Source organism: Apodemus sylvaticus, chromosome 19 (genome assembly GCF_947179515.1).
Source record: "Apodemus sylvaticus chromosome 19, mApoSyl1.1, whole genome shotgun sequence".
In the NCBI taxonomy this organism is placed as follows: domain Eukaryota; kingdom Metazoa; phylum Chordata; class Mammalia; order Rodentia; family Muridae; genus Apodemus; species Apodemus sylvaticus.
Genome location: NC_067490.1, coordinates 45,555,897 through 45,577,560, shown reverse-complemented (window position 1 = coordinate 45,577,560; position 21,664 = coordinate 45,555,897). Strand labels below are relative to the sequence as shown.

At 44.5% G+C, this 21,664-nt stretch overlaps 1 protein-coding gene across 2 annotated transcripts in view; it reads right to left on the bottom strand.

Moving 5' to 3' along the window:
- Nucleotides 1–986: 986 nt before the first annotated feature.
- The window catches only part of Snx3 (sorting nexin 3), a 31,885-nt gene continuing 11,207 nt past the window's right edge, over nucleotides 987–21,664 (bottom strand). Inside the window, exons 2-4 of one of the 2 annotated variants that reach the window (XM_052163668.1) lie at nucleotides 10,844–10,939; nucleotides 3,207–3,331; nucleotides 987–1,635 (exon numbers count right to left, since the gene is read on the bottom strand). In XM_052163668.1, the coding sequence (XP_052019628.1) occupies nucleotides 1,623–1,635; nucleotides 3,207–3,331; nucleotides 10,844–10,939 (234 nt within the window). In that variant the 3' untranslated portion in view covers nucleotides 987–1,622. Of the gene's footprint in view, nucleotides 1,691–3,206; nucleotides 3,332–10,843; nucleotides 10,940–21,664 lie in introns of both variants that reach the window. The other variant, XM_052163667.1, reaches the window with a different exon arrangement.

Here is a 21,664-nt window from a genome sequence, read left to right as displayed (position 1 = left end):
ATTCGAACTCTGCTTCTTGCTAGATGAGTCCCATCTTCAGCCTTGTTTATATATACACTTCCCCCTTCCTTCAGTTTTTCAAACAGGGTTTGCTATGCATCCCAGATTAACTCTGGAACTCACTATACTCCTCTTGCCTTTGCTTCCTGAATGCTGGGATGACAGGTGTTCACCGCCACGCTCGGCTACTTTATAACATCTTGTAGTGTTTCAAGCAACTGGCTTTATGAAATTCTGAAATTCTGTTCTGAGCACCCGTGGCTTTGCAGCACTTGTGGTCTGCTTGTGAATAAACTAAGCTGTGTGTGTTGGCCCGTCCTGGGATTCCAGCATTTGGGAGGCAGACAAAGTAGCAGTGTGACTTTGAGGTCAGTCTGCGTTACTCCCATGTTTCCAGAGAAGATGCTCTGGGGTTGCTCTTCCTGGAATCTAATCCCCAATCCCAGCAAGTCCCAAACCACTTGGTGTACAGGTTCAGACCACAAACTTCATTCTAGCTGTGCAAGTCTGCTCAAAACGTCATGAAGCAAGGAGCTATATGTTCTGGTCTTGTGATTTCTGACATCAGACTGTCCGTCTGTGCTCTTCTCGCCTCAAAGGACAGAGGGTGCCAACAGCACAAACCAGACGATAGGGAGCAGATACCCCACACACTACACCGTCGATAGCTTCCAGCAGGTCCCTCATATGCCTGGGGAAGAGCTGCTGAGAACAGGAGGCGTGGTACTGACTTAAAGGCCTGTGGCAGAGACTTGAGACTACACAGCATTTGTCTGCACACGGTCCTTCCCAACAAGGCAGGGAAGCTCTCCCACTGCTTAAAGCCCCCTTGGAAAGCTGGCGGGGTATTTGATACCACTGGCCTTTAAGGGGGATGGAGTACAGGACGGAAGTGCCGTGAGTACACGGCCCCTCAGGAGGGGAGGACTCTCAGGGCAGAGCACAGACGCCAGGTCTGGAGGCCGTGCAACGAGAGCACACAGGAATTCGTTTCAACTTTTATTTGAAAACAACTTAAATTTTAGACAAATGATTTTAGTATATAAATTTGATTTTGTTTTTATACAGAATATAAAGATTTCCCTCATTAATCTTTCATGTGAAGGGGATTACGGGCCAGAAAGAAGACACATTCTGCACACAAAGTATACCTCGTATGTGTGGCACTGGAGACAAGTGGTGTCGTGCTCCTGCACATTAATTAGGACCAGGCGGTGACATCACACATCAAGGGGTACGGGGAGAAATATTCTAGTCAATCAGAGTCAGGAAGCAAACATGACACAGAAACTGCAACTGAGAGCAAGTGGGCAGCTTTAGTCAGGACACTGCAGGTTCTAGGGGCTGTGGGGTAGTGTGCACACAGACACAGGGGAAGAGCTACTTAGAAAGGCTGGAGCAGGGGGCTTCACGAAAGCAAATTAACTCTTGTCAACTGCCAAAACGAACAGAGTGGGAGGGAGCGTGTGTTAGTATACCCAGGCGCTATACCAGTGTCTGTGCAGCATGCTAAGGTAGGTACAACTTCTTCATTGGTGCGGATGAATCATTAATGGTCTTGGGTTTTGCTTCTTCTTGCCAAACTCAGGCATGTCTTATTTTAGATGGAGTATAGCTTTTATCTATAATTTCATCCTGTAAAAACATGTGAAGACAACGTTCATTCTGGGCCAGAGGATGACCAGCGACCCTGGAAATAAAAAAGCACAAAATTTTAGTCCATTGTTTATTAAAGATGGTGGTGGGAGGGGTTAAAAAAAAAACAAACTCAAGGCTAGGAAATTCGGACAGTTTATTAAATTCGAGCATTGCTCTGGACGACCATAGGCTATGCTATCAAACAATGGTCTTCCCTTTGGTCATGAGCGTAAACTGGCTCAGTGGGAAGGCGCTTTTGGCCAAGTCTGACGACATGAGCATGGTCTTCAGGACCCCACATGGGAGAAGGAAAGAAAGCACTCTGCAAATTATCCTCTACCCTTCACATTAGCACTGAGCAGGCGCTCTGCTCTCCGCCCCCACCCAAGCTTTCCTCTCTAACTTGCCACCAGCCTTGGGCTTCAGGCCTAGCTGTGCTTCCTTAAAGAGCATGCTCACAGAAAGGCCACTGCAGAGGGCGTGCTGGTGAACACCGTCATCCCAGTGCCTTGTCAGGGCCAGCCTGAGCTATACAGAGAGAGAAAACAGCACACACAAAGGTTGTATGCTAAGTGATAACACAATTGCAGGCGTCTGCTCACCTCTCATGGAAACCAATCATTATTTAGAATTAACGTGTAGCTCACACAACCATCTTCTCTAAGACCTGGCTAACCGGGCAGACCTCAAGGCTGGGACATAACCTCCCGGGGTCCTGTGGCAGGGTCCTGTGGCGTGCTACAGCCCAGGTACTCAAAGGCTAAGCCTGGAGGACTGGTGCAGTCCAGCTCGGGGACAACAGTCTCCCTCCCCCTCCCTCCTCCTCCCTGCAGCCCCATCTGGGTGTGGCCCTGTAACACACTTGTGCTCCGCCTTCTCAGTGCAGGAGGGGCTACACCTCTTAGAGGAGGAGAGAGAAGGAAAGAGGAGAAATTGGGGTGGGGGGAGAATACTGGTTTGAGCTTATCAATCAACAGCTACTAAATGACAATCATAAGTGAATTCTTACTTTTTGCAAAAGAACATTTTGCCATGAAAAAACTTAACATAAAACCACTACCTGCAATCAAACAAAATGATTGCAAATATAATGTACATTTTATTACTCATATGAGAATATACCTTAAATCAGAATCGCAAGTAAAACTACGTTCTGAATGATGCAATTTTAAATGTAATTTGCATAAATTACCCAAGAACAACAAAGATAAAAAACTTAGGTCAACACACAACCCTCACTACAACCACTCAAGAGTGTCAGCATTTATCCCGTGGTACTCAACGTGGGGTGCTTCCAGTTCATGTAGACAGGACAGAAAGTTTGGAATGGCTAAAAGGAAGGGCTTAGTTTAACTGTAAATGACAGGTAGTCAGGGCTGAAAATGGTTCAGCAGGTAAGAGCACTGGCTGCTCTTGTAGAGGACCTGGGTCCAATTCCCAGCGTGCATGGAACACATACAGGCAAAACATCCAAACACACAAAACAAAATACTGGATAAATGAATGAGAACTGCCCCGCGGCAGTTGTCTCCCGCCCCCAGCACCACCCCACAGGGTAAAGGACTTACTTGTTTATGAACTGTTCCAGCCCTTGCTTCCTTTCCTCGATGAAATTGTCATCAAATATTCCATCGTCTCCTCTAAAAGGAAGCTGCCGCAAAAACGCTTTCCCAGGGAGCGGGGGAACTACAACCTAAAACAACACCAACAAAGTGAGTCCGGTGATGCCAAGCAAGTCCGACGGAGCACATGGCAGGACAAAAGAACCAAGTCACAAGTTGTCCTCTGACCTCCAAATATACAGTGGCACTCATGTGGCCGCACACATTTACATGGATGGGGGCACGTGTGCACGCACACTCTGAAAAAATAAAACATAATAAAAAGAAAATGTCCAAGTCAAGGGTCAAGTGTGGTTTATGCTTTTAATCCCAGCACTTGGAGGCAAAGGCAGGCGGATCTCAGTAGGCCAGCCAGGGTTACATAATGCGATCTTGTCTCAAAAAAAAAAGTATAAGGTATAACACAAAGACAGGAGACATAGATGCCTTCACAAGGACAGCCATCTTACCCTCAAATCTGTTTAAATACACAACTGAAAAGAAAAACACAGAAGGTGGAGGAGGTAGCTCAGTGCTAGAGCTCTTGCCTAACAAGAGTGAGGCCGAGGATCAATTCTCAGCACTGTAAAAAACCAAAGCAAAAGAACAAAGCACAATAAAGACAGACAAGGCTCTGGAGCAAGATGGCCAGCTATGAATGTGGAGAAGTCACAGGACCAAGGCTCCTTCAAAGTGGGGTCCACAGGTCTCTTCTTGAACTTATCAAAGAACTATACAAAGACAACAACATCCTGTCATTTGGTACTGAGACAAAGATTCCTGACCGTCTATCACTTCTAATACTACGTGGGAAAGACAAGGCTTCACTGTGTGAGTAAACTCAAGCCTCAGCTAAAGAATAAAATGTTCTTTGCAGGGTAGCAGGGTCAGCATCCCTCTACTGGGGAACGCTGCCCATTTCTGACTTGTGTGAAGAGTGCATCCTTACTCAGCACTGTGGCCATCTTCTAACATCCCCACACTGCCTTCCTACTCTTTCTCCAAAAACTATCACTTCTTCTTTCCCACTTACTGAACGGAATACCCTGACCTTCCCGCTCAGTGTGCTGTGGGCTCAGCTTCCCTCTCAGGAAGTTTCTGACACACTCGGTTCCTTTAGCCAGCACCTCGCTGTAGAATGCAGTCCCTTTGTCCATCCTAGGGTCCCAGACCCCAGCTGGGCTCCTCCTTCACCGAAGAACTGGGATTTCAGCCAGGGCCTAGTATATGATAGATAGATAGATAGACAAGCAAGAAACTGATGTGTATCAAGAATTCAAGGCCAGCCTCAGCTACCACAGGGAGACTGAGGTTAGCATGGGCTTCATGGGACCCTGTCTTAAAACAAACAAATAAACTAAAATACCCATTGCCATGCTGTATGCAAGCAGCACCCAGCTAAGGAGCCACAGTCCCAGCCCAGGAGCCCAGCTCACCCTCTGCCCCACCTGTCCTTCCAGTCAGGCCCCTCCTGTGCAGCCCTGGAACTTATGCTCCCTGCCCCTGGCTCTGGAGTGACGACAGCAGTGTAGACATGTGCTCTGCAGCAGGTTCTGTTTCTTTACAAATGTACCCTAAAATAGTAACTCAATGAAGTTAAAAATGAAAGGCCCAGTTCAACTGCACACAGATAAGCGGCAGATCACAGAAAACAGCAGCAAGGAAATAAGACACCAGATGTCAGGGAAACTTCGCAGTCCCTTCCTAGATCGGCTCTCTGATGACTAAGGCTTCACTTCCAGAAGTCTGTTAAAACCAACACATCTCTTTCCCATAGTGGCAATTTGTTAAAAATAAACGTTAAAGCCTGCACAGACTACAGTTCCAGGACAACCAGGACTAGACAGAGAAACCTATCTCAAAAAATCAAAAACCGTGGAGACGCTCAGCAGGTCAAAGCGCGGAGCATGGAGCGCTGGCTGCTCCTACAGAGGGCCCAGGTTTAACTCCCAGAAGGCAGGTGGCAGCTAACAACTCTGCAGCTCTACTTCCAAGAGACTTGAACACCTTCCCTGGCACACAAATAAAATTTAAAAACAAAACAAAACAGCCCACTCCAACCAAAAACAATAGAACCAGTGTACTAAATAATCATCTTTAAAACAAGAGAAAATACATATGTAAGATAGCTTTGCTGTTTTTTTCTATAAGGTTTCATGTAGCCCAGGCTACCTTTGAGCTTGTTATGTAGCCCAGGATAAACTTGAATTTATGACCTCCCTGCTTCCACCTGGGACTGGCCACCATGTAGACACTTAAGTTTTCTGTAGATATATATTCTTCCTAACAATGCTCAAAATGGTCACTAGAATGGACCTTATAGGTAGCAAGCAGGCTTGATACCTACAAAAGGCACGAATGGTTTATCTAGCAAAGATCTCTTAAGCATCAAATAAACTCAGAAGACCTAGCTGCATTGGCACTGCATTGGCTGACTGATCTGTGCATGTGTGTGCTGCAGTGTGTGGTGTGGCACGGGTATGTGCACACTACTTCCTAGTGGTGCACATGTGGAGGACTCGGGTCGGCAGGCAAGTGCCTTAGTCTGTGGAGCATCCCAGCAGCAGCAGAGCCAACAATTTTTAAGAATTGTGAAAAGATTTAATTAGAATTCCTTTACTTCTTTTTGAGACAAGGTCTCATAGCCAGTCCAGGCGGCCTCAAGTTCCTTATGCAGCTGAGGATGACCTTTTGCTTCTGGCCCTCCCGTGAAGGGACTACTGCAGGAGCCATCACGCTGGTCTGTGTAGTGCTGGGGACTGAGCTGCGGGCTCTGCTGTGCATCAGAGACAAGCACTCTGCCGACTGCTACATACATTCAAAGTTAATCGATCCTTTCTATCACTCTGCAGCCAGGAGGAGCAGGGCACACTCATATGTTCTCATGGAGAAGCAGGAGGGAAGGCCTCAAGGTTATCTTTAGTTATACAGAGCTTGAGGCCAGGCTAGACCGTGAGACCCCGCCTAGAACAAACACACAAACACCTCTTGTATTTGTTTCCGTATGTGGGTTAAAAGGAGGATGTCTGCTGACTATAATGTTGACTTTTAAACAAACCATGATAACAAACAGGTACTGAATGTCAGTTTCTAGCTTAGATCTTCACGGGGAAGGGGGGGCGGCGACAAAAAACAAATAACAGAATGACCTGTGTGCTGCTCTTCACAATGATGTGAGTAAAAAAAAAAAAATCTCCAAAGAGGCTGGATCCCAAGATGCTTACACTATCCATGAGTACAAAGTAGAACGGCCCACAAAGACTGCACAGCAGACAGATCCGGAACCTTGAGTTATTGGTTTACATTTTAGACAGTATGATCTAATAAAAAGGCAACCCAAATAAACAGGCAAAGTATCTCAGTAAACATTTCTCCAAAGAGCATCCACACTCAAGGGGTACATGAAGGCCAGCGACAATCAGTATCAGCCCCCAAACCAACACCAAAGACGAGCCCCTCCTCCCCATGTGACCACAGGGTCAGATGATGAACAGAGGCAGGGAGCCGAGGAATGCCCACACCGGGCAGGGATTGGAAATGCCGTACATACTGGGACAATGGCACAGAAGATGAAAGGCCAACCTGGGCTACAAGGTGACCCTAGACTGCGCAACACGGATTTTACTTTCAAAGAGAGCAGGAGGCAATTATGGGCTGGCAAGATGGATCAGGGGTAAAGGCACTTCCGCCAAGCCTCATTTGATTGCCTCCAGTGTGAAAAGAGAGCCCACTCCTGAGAGCTGCCCTGCCACTTCTGTGGCACTGAGACTTCAGGCACACATATACATACAATGCAATAACAAAATCTGAAGTTATGCAATTCAGCAACATAATCCTAGGTTGTTTATTCAAGAACAGTAGCAACCTACACATCTATCAAATAATGCTTTGCTAGAGATCCATATCTATCCTTGTGGATGGGCATTCTTCTAACCTGTGAGTTTTTCTGTTTCATACCTAAGATGGAAAATGAAGAAAAATAATTTATGAGAGCTGGGAAGATGGCTTGCTGGCTAACAGCACCAACTGCTCTTCCAGAAGCCAGGTTCCATTTCTAGAACCCAGATGGTAGCTCACACTGTAATTCCAGTTTCAGGACAGTTGACACACAGAGCACAGACAGACAGACAGACAGACAGACGGACAGACAGGCAAACACCCATACATATAAAATGAAAAATAAATCTTTTAAAAAAGAAAAATTATTGGGCAAATAAAAAATGGTATTTCTATACAACGGGCTGTTATTTTGCAATAAAAATCAATAATGGGCTAGAGAGATGGCTCGACAGTTAAAAGCACTTGCAGCTCTTACAGAGAGCCCAGGTTCTGTTCCCACCACCTACACAGCAGCTCCAGCCATCTGTAACTGCAGTCCGGCGGACAGAGGCCCCATGCCGGCCTCCCCAGGTACCTGAGAAGCCTACACATGAGGGCGAAAGAATAAAACACGCAAAAATCTCTTCACAAGTGTGATATGTGCTACAATAGGATAAAACCTCAAGAACACGCAAATTGAGAGAAGCAACACCCAACTACATTAGGTATTCTGTGCTGCCATTTATAGTCAAGGCCATAAAGTGCGTAAATGATTGACAGGGACAGTGAGGACTTGTGGAGAAGAAACTGGTCACTACTACGCAGACACGGGAGTCCTTTTTACTGTTTCTCTCCCTTCCCCTTCCCCTTCCCTCTTCCCTTTCTCTGGAGATAGTCCGGTCATGTTGCTCTAGCTGGTTTGGAACTGTAAGTCACCAGGCCACGAGCTTTCAGCAATCCTGCGTCTGCGCCCGAGTGCCAGCATTACTTACAGGCATGCCCCAGCAGGCCTCGCAAGTTTCCTTCTTTTAAAGGATAATTGATGGTAATGCGTTCCTACACTATGGTCATGGCTGCAACTCTGAACATCTTAGGTGAATTATATCACTAACTCTATAGCATGCAAATTATCTCTTAATGAAGCAGCTACTGGGGAAAAGTATATAGTCAGCCACATTTATTAAACATTCCAGGAGCTGGAGAGACGACTCCAATTTAATTCCTAATACCCAAATGGCAGCTCACAACTGTCTGTAATTCCAGGTCTAAGAGGATCCAACACCCTCATGCATACGTACTTGCAGGCAAAACACCAATGCACATAAAATAAAAAATAAAAAAATCATTTTAAACATTCTAGTGTAGCATATAAGCTATGTTCGGGGGGGGGGGAAATGCAGTCTACAAAAATACTTCTTTATGGTCATTCAAATTTTTCTTTAATTTCCTGAATTGCGTAATTTGTTTTACTTTTTTATCATATATATACATACATAAATACATACATACATATATATGTACATACGTTTGCTTTTTGAGACATGGTTTGTCTTTGTAGCCTTAGCTGTCCTGAAACTGACTTGCCTGAACTCAGAGATCCTCCTGTCTCTGTTTCCTGAGATTACAGGCGTGTGCCACCATCCCTGGCTTTATGTTCTTTATTTCCTACTTGTTTTTTACAGTTAAATCTTCTATCTACAATTACCAGCAGCTATATATGGTATTTCTCAATACTCTGCAGATTTTTCAAAGTCTTTAACTGAATTCACCCCTCCATCAGTAAGTATTATTATATGGTTTTGATAAAGACAAGTATGGTTTGGTGCATGCTAAACATGTACTCTGCGTGAGATACACACCCTAGTCTCGCTCATGTTATCTGTGTTATAAACTAATCTCCTATAAAAACATGGGTTACTTTTAAACTACTCACTCTGCTAGTCTGTGTGCACAGCCCAAAAGCAATATAACTATAAAAGGCTTCTATACCCCAGCCGCCTCCCCCCACCCCCCACGAGTTCTAACTCCTACATCCTTAAAGTATGTTCTTGGTATCCAGGAGAACAAATAATACATGCTCAATATACCATCAACCATGTTCTGACTCTAAAGCTCGAATCTGCTAAGTGTATATAGACCTCTTGTTGAGATTCCTGTCACAACCTTTTTTAAGTGTCTTTTTCCCCCTAAGATTTATTTATGTATGAGTATACTGTCACTCAGACACACCAGAAAAGGGCATCATCAGATCCCATTACAGGTGTCTATGAGCACCATGCGGTTGCTGGAAATTGCACTCGGGACCTCCACAAGAGCAGTCAGTGCTCTTGACCGCTGAGCCATCTCTCCAGCCTTCCTGCCATGACTTTATGGATTTATAGTTAAGATGTGTTTCTTTTGAATGCAAGGCCAGTGCCTTTCTCCACCACTGCAACTTCTCTAACAGAATTTGAGTCTTAAAAGAGATCTTCATGTATTCAGAGCTGCTCCTTCGATTCCGAGAATAACAGGGTGAGTCTCAAGCTCACAAGCTAAAGCCGAGCTGTGAAGACTGCAAGCAGACACGCCCACCTGCCTTCGCCTCCCGCTTCCTCTCCCACTTTCAGGGCTTTTCTCGCATCCATCGTTATGTGAACTACAGTTTTGAGGGATGTTATGATTTACGTATGACGCTTGTCTCCCATCTGGCCATCTTTACCTGGATAAAGTTATTTTCCTTTTCTTTCTAATTTACTGAGCTTCAAAAAATAATACAATCTTTCATCGACTTCAGTCAACTTCTTTCTACTATATTCTAGTTATAAAATAACCTCACATTATTTTTTTTCTAAGAGAAGAGAATTCGTAGCAAGGTATATGATGGTGTCTTTGATGTTGTCTTTCAAAGTACAGGCAGCAATGCATTAGTGCACTATCGTCACCACTTATATCTAGGCTGGGATGTGGCTCTGTTTATACACAATGCCCTGTGCTTGAGCCCTAACATCACACGGAACTTGGTGTGATGACATATGGCTGTTCTCCAGCATTCAGAAGGTGGACAGAGACCAAGGCCAGTGGCCTCAGCTACATAGGGGCCATCTGGGTTACATGAGACTGCCTTAAAACACACACACACACACACACACACACACACACACACACACACACACACACCCCTACCTCAGGGCTTGAACTTGTAGCATGAGGACCTGAGTTCAGATTCCAAGCACCCATATTAAAGCAGGAAGGGGCAGTGCCTACAACTCCAAGGCCTGGTGCATGACGTGGATCTAGGGCTTGTTGGCCAGCCAACCTAACTGTCAGACTTCAGGGTCAGTGAGAGACCTTGTCTCAAAAGTAAAGTGGAAAGTGACAGAGGAAGACATTGAAAGGCGTCTCCGGTCTTCATGAGCATACACATGTACATCAGTCTCCTATACCCACCCACAAGCTTGTCTGAAGAGTATCGATGTATCAGACAAGAAGATCACTATTTTATAAAACTTCTACATACATGTGGGATAATAAACAATGCAGACTATGGAAAAGTATACAGCCTTTGGGGATGAGGAAGGAACAGCAGGGAGGCCTGAGAAGGCCTATTCAGATGTGGAGTTGCAAAGGCTCAACTGCACTACTGAGCAGAGAGAGGAAGCCTGAAATGGACACAGCCTGACATGGCCCCTCACATAAGCCCTGCACCGGCTTCCCCCACGGTAAGGTGCATCTGCAGATCTTAAGGTAGACCCAGCACATTACACGGTAAACCAGAAAAGCACAGCTCCACTGTCAAGAAGTCTTACCTTGCTCTCTCTTTCCAGTTCACTTCGAAGCCACTCAAAGTCACTGTATCTTCTTCTAACAGTAGATTCCTTCAGCTTGAAGATAGGAAGATTTGTCTGAAACAAAAACAGTCATTCCTAAGTTGAAGTACATTAAGACATTCAGAAAGGAAGGAAGATGTCGGTCACACTGTAAGGTGACAAACATGGTTACTGTACAAACACCATAAAGTTATTAAGCACAACACTCAGGCTAAGCCTTGACCACCCCTCACTATGTAGTCCAGGCAGGCCTTGAACTTGCTCTCATTCTGCCCTGGCCAGTGATAACTCTTCTTTTTGCAATGCTGGGACGGGTACAGTGGCTCCTCACACTAACCTGAGACTCATCTCCAGTCCAAAAATGTAACTTTGTTTCTTGTTTTCTTCTTTGAAATTCATTTCCCTTTAATGTGTGAGAGGCTGTGCAGTGTGCGTGTGGAGGTCTGAGAGAGGCAGTGCAGTGTGCGTGTGGAGGTCTGAGAGAGAGGCTGTGCAGTGTGTGTGTGGAGGTCTGTGAGAAAGGCTGTGCAGTGTGTGTGTGGAGGTCTGAGAGAGGCTGTGCAGTGTGTGGAGGTCTGAGAGAGGCTGTGCAGTGTGTGTGTGGAGGTCTGAGAGAGGCTGTGCAGTGTGCGTGTGGAGGTCTGAGAGAGGCTGTGCAGTGTGTGTGTGGAGGTCTGAGAGAGGCTGTGCACTGTGTGTGTGGAGGTCTGAGAGAGGCTGTGCAGTGTGTGTGAGGAGGTCTGAGTACAACATTTTGGGTTAGCTCTTTCCTTCTATCGTGATTTGAAGAAGTAGGGTGTCTTGTTTTAGCTGCTAAGCTGTGTAGTCTTGTCTGCCTGGCCTTCCAGCTCCCCCTCTCATCCTGATGTAGAAAGTTCGCATTAGAGAAGGCCGCACCGTGTCATCCAGCATCCAGCATCCAGCATGGGTTCTAAGAGGCTGGAAGAGCAAGCGCACGGCAAGCACTTTCATTTGCTGAGCATCTCCCGAGACCCTAAATGTTATCCTTAACTGCTTTCTTTAAAACTGTCCAAAAGGTCAGGGAGTTATAATTTCTTTACTTATTTATCACTAGGAGAAAATTAGGAGTCATACAAAACAAAAACCACTCCCGTAACATATAAAAGGGAGCTAAGGGGCTAGAAAGATGGTGCAGCAGCTAAGAGCAAGAGTCCTTTTGCAGGACAAGTTCTGGTCTCAGCACCCATGCTGGATGGCCTCCAACCAACTTGTAAGGGGTTGCAAGAGATCCAATACCTTCTTCTGGTCTCTGGCCACTGTACTCCTGGCACATGCCCATATTCACGTCTTTAAAAGATGGTGGCGCACGCCTTTAATCCCAGTACTTGGGAGGGCAGAAGCAGGCGGATTTCTGAGTTCGAGGCCAGCCTGGTCTACAGTGTGAGTTCCAGGACAGCCAGGGCTACACAGAGAAACCTTGTCTTGAAACAAACAAAGAACTGAGACTATGCCAGGCAGTGGTGGTGCAAGCCTTTAATCCCAGTACTTGGAAGGCAGAAGCAGGCGGACTGCTGAGTTTGAGGCCAGCCTGGTCTACAGAGTTGAGTTACAGGACAGTCAGGGCTGACACTGAGAAACCCTGTCTCGAAAAGCCAAAAACCAAAACCAAAACCAAACAAAAAAAGACCTGACACCATGATGCTGAGTATTTGGTGGTTAGTCAAAATGCAACACATTTTTTTGGACTAAAGGCTGCTTGTTGCTATTTCTGCCAACTTTGGGGGAGTGGGTGGGTATGGAAGGACGCCGAGACAAGGCCTCTCTGTGTAGCCCTGGCTAACCTGGAACTCACTATGCAGACCAGGTTGACCCTGAACTCACAGATATCTTCTGTCTCTGCCTCCTAAGAGCACAGAGATTAAAGCCGTGCACCACCATTCCTGATCCAGTAACGAGGCTCAGTACAGCCAGGGTAGGCAGGTAAAGGTGCACTTTCCATCAACATAACTTCCATCCCTGGAACTCCCGTGGTAGAGGCAAGAACTAATACTGCAAGCTGTCCTGACTTCCACATGGCACTGTGGCATGTCCATGCCTTCACACACAAATAAATACATGTTAAGAAACATACAAACAAGAATTGGCTTGGGGGGGGGGGGGCGGGTACAATTAGGTAGTAAAGTGCTTAACTAGAAAGCCAAGGCCCTAGATTCAATCACTGACAGAAAAAAAGAAAAACCACTAACTTCATTAGAAATGACTCATAGTTTAAAATATTAGCCGAAGAAAATATTTTAATATGCATATAAGACTTATAATCCGTGTACTCTGGAGGCAACGAGGAATATCAAGTGCAAAGCCAGATACCCTGTCACAAAGTTTACCATAGAGTTCAGAAATTATTTTTGCAGCAAATGCCGAGCTCTATTAAAATTCCACTTAATCCTATGAATCCTCTTGGGTGAATTTTATTCTTAATTCAGTATTGCACTTGGGGACCTGAAACCTGTTTTATAGCGGAGAATCAAAAATAAATAAAGAAAGGAAGGAAGGAAGGAAGGAAGGAAGGAAGGAAGGAAGGAAGAAAGAAAGAAAGAAAGAAAGAAAGAAAGAAAGAAAGAAAGAAAGAAAGAAAGAAAGAAAGAAAATAAACCTGAGAGAAACCTGGAGGCAAGGGTTTCCTGCTGTGTAGACCAAGGCACCGTGCAGAAGCATCCATGGCTGTAGCGTCCATAGCTGTGAACATTCTACTTACTAGCTTACCCTAATGCCGCCAGTAAACAGAAGAACGCCTTCTATTCAGGACCTTGAGTTCAGACTGTAGTGGTGTCAATTTTTTCCAAAGTGTATTAACTTCCATGTTGTACAGCTTAAAGCTTGGAGCCTTCTACAGATGCTACTGGGCATAACAGTGTATAGGTTTCAGGCATGAAACCAGATCTCACAAGAGGTTTAAAAGCACTTGAGTTTTCTTTCCCAGGTAACCACAACATTTGTTCATTGTATTAATGACTAGGAGCAAAATTGCACCTAACAAGACTCTTATTATACTAAAGTCAAACTTGCTGTACAGAGGAGCGTTCTCATTCCTCAGAAGGAAAAAAAAATCAGGTCCCCTGGAGAGCAGGATGATAATTCCCAGAAAGAAAGCACTGGATTATTTCTCTCTAATTTCACCCATTGGCTTTTTAACCAGGCTCACCCTTCCGCATTAAAATATTAAGTCTTTGTAAGTGTCTACAGATAGAAAGGTCTTTACAGAGCTGAGTGTTTTCTGCAGGTGAGATTTCACATTCTGAATTCCCTCCTCTCGAATTACTTTACAAAAGGGATTAACTGCTCTCTTTATTCAGTATGTTGAGATCAAGCCTGTGAAAGGGGTCCCCAAGAATTTTCATACTTCTGGGTACGGAAGTCTGTAAAGTTAATCTCTCAAACAACATATCACGCTTACGGGTGCAACGCTGAGGGAACAGAGCCAGCTCGGCTCACTTTTCCTCCCATTTTCCCTTTTGAACTTTTGACACAATCATGATTACATCTGATTCTCTCTAACTGAGTGAGGAGTGAGGGCAAAGTCTCTTCCCTTCTATATTAATTAGCTAGTACTTTTTATATTTGAAAAGGGATCTTTAAGGTTTACTCAGCTGGCTATAATTTCTCTTTTTGTACAAGTGCTACACTGGAGTTCTGACAAGGTCTAGCAGGAAACTCTGGGCTTAGGGTGTGACTGACTAGTGACAGAGAGCCCTTGCCCAGTATGCAGAGACCCTCCAGCACTGTAAGAACAAACCACAACCAGGTTATTGCTTTCTAGTAGAACACCAAGTTTGACTGCGGGTGTCTGTCAATGTTTTTCCTAATTAATTTCAGGGGCAGCTAGCAAGCCCAGCATTAGGTATGAGGATCAAAAAGTCACCCTCAGCTACGTAAGTTTGAGGCCAGCCTGGGCTATATGTCTCAAGAATAAAGTTTTCCTGAGGCTTAGTTAACATTTAGAAGCTCTGGTTACTCTTCCAGAGGACCCAAATTTGGTCTCCAGCACCCACGTGGTGGCTCACAACTATCTATAAGTCCGGCTCCAGAGGACCCAAAGTCCTCTTCTGACCTCTGTGGACAATAACACACACATTACACACATCACACACACCACACATACACACACACCACACACACATGCGCGCGCGCGCGCCAAACCCCATACACATTTTATTTTATAAGTCTAAAAAAGAAGTTGTCTTGATCATTTCAACTTCCCTGATCAAAAGAAAAAGAACCACCATGCTTTTGTTTGAACTACTGAGCTGCCACTATTTGATTATGAATTCTTGTTTGGCCACTTCCAACTTATTTAATGCTTATAAAAAGGGTCTGAGGCTAGATATTCATTCCCCCACCTCCTAACATTGGCAGACTATTATTTCCCAAGCATCTATAAGACAACAGTGCTAAATATGGAGTCATGAATAAAATGCAGGCCAATCCCTCATGAGCTCATGAAACAACAAGGAAAATAGAAATGATATAGAAATTTGACTGTGTGTGGTTAAAACACCACACACAGGACGTGGAGCTTAGTTCATCAATGGAGCCCTGCCTACACATGCGAAGCCCTAAGCCTGACCTCAGTACCCCTCCCAGGGGCACCCCCATATTAAACCAGCCTTATTTAAAGGGAGAAAAATAAACAAAAGCAGGAAACTGAGCAATCTGACCAGGACAATGACACTGTGACAGGGACTCACTGTATATAGCCCAGGCTAGCCCTGTGTCTAGCCCCAGAGGACCCAAAGTCTCCCCTCAGAGCTGTCAGTGCTGGCATTTTTTTTAAAAGATTTTTTTTCTCTTTGTGTGTGTGTGTGTGTGTGTGTGTGTATTTGTGTGAGCGTGCACACCCCCCCCCCAAAGGCCAGGGGGCACTGGATCCCTAGATCGTGGGCAGTTAGCTGTGAGCTGCACAGTGTGGGTGCTGAGAACCAAACGGCAGGCTTCTGAAAGAGTGCGGGTGCTCCAGATGCCTGGGGGACTCTGACTAGCAGTCTCTCTGATGAGAAAGCGTCTCTCTAAAGGAAAGCTAGGCCTGGCGTGGCCACAAATGACAACAATCCGTTGTAGGATGTGGGATGAATGAAGACACCTCATCAGGAACAGGCAGGGGAGCGGCTCAGCGAACACTGCACAGTGAACTACGTACAGATTCTAACACTTCAGAGAGCTGTGCAAAATTATTTTGAATGCTTTAATTTAAAAAAAAAAAGTATGTTTCAGATCTATTTAGCCCTCATTCTAACGAATATCCAAACATCATATTCAGCTGATGATATATCATTATGTAAGCATTTTTGTTTTGAGACAGATGTTCCCTCCTTAGTCTGGGCTAGCCTCAAACCACTCTGTAGCCTTGAGATGGCCCTAAATTCTGATATTTCTGCAGCAGCCTCGTGAGAAATAAGCTTACAGGTGCACAACACACATTTTACCTTAACACGTGCAATTTTTAAGAACCAGGTAAAATAAAAAACAACAAAAAGATGGACTGACAAGATGGTTTATCAGGCGGGGCAGCTGCTGCCAGCCAAGCCTGGTGACCTGATGATGATTCCTGGGACCCACATGGTGGATGGAGAAGAGAACTGAGTCCCACAGGCTGCTGTCTCATCTCCACACGTGTACACATGTGAGCACACAGGTGCATGCCACATGCATGGGCACACACGCAAATGAAAATGTAATTTACTGAGACAAGCTTTTGCTGCGGTCTGGAGAGTTCTGCCCGGCTGAACTGGAGCCAGAGCAGTTCCAGGATCTGCTTGCTGCTGTGCAGTCAGTGCTGGGGTTACAGGGTGCACCGCCATGCCATGGACGGCTCGTAAGTAGGTGCCCACCCTCTACAGCAAGCACGTCATCCACGGAGCCACCTGCTCCGTCCCAATGTGTCTTTGAATAGAGTATTGGTAGGAAGAGATGATGTAGCTCAGGGCTTGGGAGGAGGGTCTGGAGGGGCAGGCGAAGGCAGCCTGTTAATCTTTGTTTTACTTGGCTTACTTGTACATTTTAAAAGACTGTAAATGGGAACAGACAACAAAATAAAACAAAGTTACAGTATAATTCAATACCTTGTATACTGTTTCCCTCTATTTTCTCTAAGTTAGCAGCATATTTTACAAGTCTTTTGTAATAACCTAAAAGGAAGTAATTCCCACAAAGTTATAAGTTATAAGAGTTGGCCTTTGAGTCTGTATACGGGTGAGAGGAAAAGACCACTGGAGTTCATGTGCTGAGTAGCTTACTAAGGAACAGCTGTAACTGTAGCTGCGCCTTCTTTCTTCCTTTAAGCTGGCCGAGACTGTTTACCACAGTAGGGTACTGAATTATGATAAACATGAAAAAATGTGTTTGCTGCTGCTGTTGCAGTCAGTTCCAAGCAGCCCCAAATCCCCACACCTGGGACTAAAAGAAAAACACATTCTTATAATATTTGTTTTTTTCAAAAGAAACCAGAATTCCAGAATTGTCACTGCAGATATGTATTAAAATACTTAAGAATTTGGGGCCAGAGCAATGGCTTGGTGGTTAAGAGCCCAGGCCACTCAAGAGAACCCATGTTAGAGTCCCAGCACCAACATGGAAGACTACAACTGTCTGTAACTTGTTGCAGGGGCTCCAACGTTATAGTCTGGCCTCCACAGGCACTACATGCAAACTCATACATATAGGCTTAACATTCATAATCATAAAAGTAAAAATAATGGTTTGAAAAATTAAGTATAGGGGATATGGGTTTGGTAACTTATGTCTGTAACCCCAGCACTCAGGAGGCTGGAATAATGGGTTATGGGCAAACCTGGGCTACAAAATGAGTTTGAACTACACCTTCAGACCTTTACACTATAAGATTAAAAACTTGTACTGTTGGATGAGCAGCAGTGGCACAGGCCTTTAATCCCAGCCCTCCAGAGGCAGAGGCAGGTAGATCTCTGTGAGTTCAAGGTGAGCCTAGTCTACAGAGTGAGTTCCAGAACAGCCAGGACTACACAGAGAAACCCTGTCTTGAAAACCGAAAAAGCAACCACCAAAACCCCTTTTAATGTAATGGACATGCATGTGTGTCCATGTCCATGCACAAGTGTGCAGGAGCTGCTGGAGCCCTTGCACCTGAGTCAGAGCCACGTCTAAGCTGCCCCGAGTGCTGGGATCCATACGCAGAGGCCCTCTGCAGGAGCTATGTGCTAACTGCTGGGATTTCACTCCAGCCCTCCTTACTAAGAACCCAAAGGCTCAGGGGCAGCCACTTGAGCAATAACCTATGGTTGGCTTCGTCCCAGGCCATGCGTTTTGGCAGGGACACCGATGCTTTCTAAGGGCCCCACTTGATGTGCTCAGAAGGGTGCTTGGTTCACAATATCTTGTGAACCAAGACAGTCTTGGCAGATTTCTCCAACGTAGTTAACACTGTTATTCAGTCTCCTTAATCCCCCCACCTCTGCCTCCTTTTCTCCTCCCAGAGCTGGGGCTTGAGCCCAGGCTGAACACATCTAGGAAAGCAGTAGATCACCCATCTGGTCACCCAGTCTTCTCGTTCCCTCTTTCAAGCATCTCTCCCCCTCCTCCAACACCTGTCCTTTATTTAGTTCAAGACTTACAAAACTGTAAGAGGACAAAACAAATTCTGCTTCTTGGGAATTCATGTATTTGGGTGAAATTGCCTAAAATTTCTTTTTATCAGTACTTAGGACTGAACACCGGCCCTGAACACTAAGCATGGGTTTTGCTAACTACACCACCAAATCCGTGGGCCTGATTTTATCACTAAAACAGAGACTAGTTTTTTTTTTTTTTAACTGCAGAAAGGAGCCATTCCCTGCCAAATACCGTGCAAATAAACAGATTATGTTTTTTTTATGGTCACAATCTGTTGATTCAGCACACATAACATGAAGAGGTCTCATAGATGAGTTGGCAGTAAAAAGGACAGAATATCTGCCTCTGTGCAAAGGAAACCCCAGGGTGATGGGCACGGTTCTTATGTGTCACTCTTCCTAGTCATTTACAATTAATGACCGAACTCTTCTAAGCTCATGACAAAGACTACGTTACAAAAATCATGGAACACAAAGAAACTAGAAAAAATAAGTAGGCCTGATAGTGCATTCCTACAATCCCAGAGCAGGGGAGAAAGTTCAGGGTGATCCTCAGACACACAGCAAGTATCAGATACATCAGCATGGGTTACCTATGACTTGTCTCAAAAACCAAAAAGAAAAACTAGAAAAGAACAAAACCCAGAAGTATAGCACCACCTTACTCCTGTTAATGCACTTTAACACCAGAAGCAAAACGCAGCAATGTGAGGAAAGATCTGTAACCTGTACTCTTAATTTGCTACTTATAAAAAAATTGAAATCGGCTTTTTTCCCCCTCTTCCAGAACTGTACTATTAATCACATGGGTAAGACCATCAGGACTCTACACGGACAGTGTGAGGACAAATTTCTGAAGCTTTAAAAACAACAGAAATTTGTACAGCGCTCTAAACAAGCACCCCCTTCAAGTCTAGGCACAGTTAGTGGGTCTGCCATTAGTCTTAGACACTTACACCGGCTGACCTATGACAGTCATGGCTCACACAGACCCTATATGTAACCCGATTAGCACTGATACCAGGCAGAAAACCAAGCTTTAAAATGCAATCAACTGAATATAGCTTAACAACAGATAGGAGAGAAATGTTTACTAGGTGTTTCTAATATTTCTTCAGACAGTGTCACGTGTGCATTTGAAAAAAGACTGGCAACAAGATCAAAAGTACACTCGATAGACCACACTCTATTCACCAACCCTGAGGGGTGTAAGCGATGCCCACCCCGGCTCACGTTCAGCAGCTGCGTTCCTTCAAGTGTCTGCATCTAGAGATAAAGGATAAACTGCAGGCCGCTATCGCCTCTCCAGTACTTCTGATGCTTACTTCACCCAATCCGGAACAGCATGAGTAAGCAGAGATATGGTTTATAACCTAGATGAACTCCTGAATATGGCTGGACAGAAGTCACTTAAATGAAGAATAAGCTTTTAGTCTGAAGAACCTTTGAAATGGAGATCGTGATTACGCCAAGGTATTTAGTTTCATCCTTTTTAAAAACTAAGGACGTGGCCCTCTGATGATACAATTCCTCATTATTGTAAGGAAGAACGCTTTATGGTATAATTTCCAAAAAGGACAACAAAGAGTTATTTAAAGTAATTTAATGTATAAACCAACTAACTCTATGTATTCTTCCCACTTTGTTCACAGCCTTCATTTATGAACTGCCAAGAACATGAAAGGTTTTTTAAATGAACAACTTTTAACAGAAATGTATAAGAATTCCAATATAAAGGAAAATCATGTACAAATTTACACTAACATAATTCTACATACTCATGGTAGAAGAAATAGACCTAAAAATGAATATATGTTACTAATCTAACATTTTTGCACATTTTATATTTGCAAATTTGTATTTAGTATGTATCTTCCCAACTTGCCTAATCCTAAGAATTACACCTAGAAATAACTACCACCTAAAATAGCGCACCCAAATGGTCTAGGGTAGGTAGTGCAGTAGTCAGTAACTTTTCTGTTGCTGTGATAAACACAATGACTAAAAGCAATGTATGGAATAGTTTATTTGGGCTTAGGCTTAAGAGGGTAAGACATGTGTGTCATGGCAGGAAGGGGTCACATCAACAGCAGGAAGACAACGGGAGCAGGAATCTGGGTGCGCACATCTTTTTTGCTCCCTTTTCAGTTTTGAGACAGGGTCTTTCTGTATGGACCACGCTCACAGAGCTCTGCCTCTGGCTCTCGAGAGCTGGAAGTAAAGGTGTGTGCAAAGAGAATGCTCACATCTCCAACCACAAGCACCGCAACCATAGCGCTGTCTGAAGCTTGAACCTCAACGCTTACTCCAAGGGACACACTCCCGCCATCAGGCCTGCACCACCTGTGCAGAAGCCAACAGGTGACAAAGTGCACTCTGAAATTCAAAGTACCCCAGGCAGAACCTAGCCATCAGCATTTGAAAGAAGTCCTAGGGTAGAGCCAGAGTGGAGAACTATAGCCAAGACTAACGTGAATTAAGGCAAAACTCACAAGTCTCAACATAAATCGGTTTTGATGTAGCTAAGGTAAATATGAACATGTTGCCTTGGATAAAGATCCAGAACACAGGGTTGGAGAAATGGCTCAGCGGCTAAGACTGCTCTTCTAGAGGTCCCGAGTTCAAATCCCAGCAACTACATGGTGGATCACAATCATCTATAATGAGATCTGATGCCCTCTTCTGGTGTGTCTGAAGACAGCTATAGTGCATTTACATATAATAATATTTTTTTTAAAAAAAGATTCAGAACACAATAAGAAATATGAACTGGGAATGGTATGCAAAAACCACCAGGAGTTTATCTAGGATGTAAAAATGGAGAAAGACTATTAGTTAAGTGGCTCTATTCAACAATCTTAAAACTCTTAGGGAACCAAAAGGCTTTGGACAGCTAATATAATTTTGAAAAAGGAAAAAGTTTGAGGCATTACATTTTCTGACTTAAAAGTAATGAAATGGTATGGGCTAACCAGATAACCCAGTGGGTATAGGCCCTTGCTGACAAAACTGATCACAGGAGAGTGATCCTCAAAAGTCACATGATGGGAGAGAACTGATTCAGTAGGTTGTCCTCTGACCTCCACATTTATGTTCCAGCTCAGGCGCACGCGCACATGCACACGAATAAATACTTATCTTTTTAAAAAATGAAAAAAGAGAAAGGGGAAAGTCTAGTAAATAAATAGACACAGAAAAA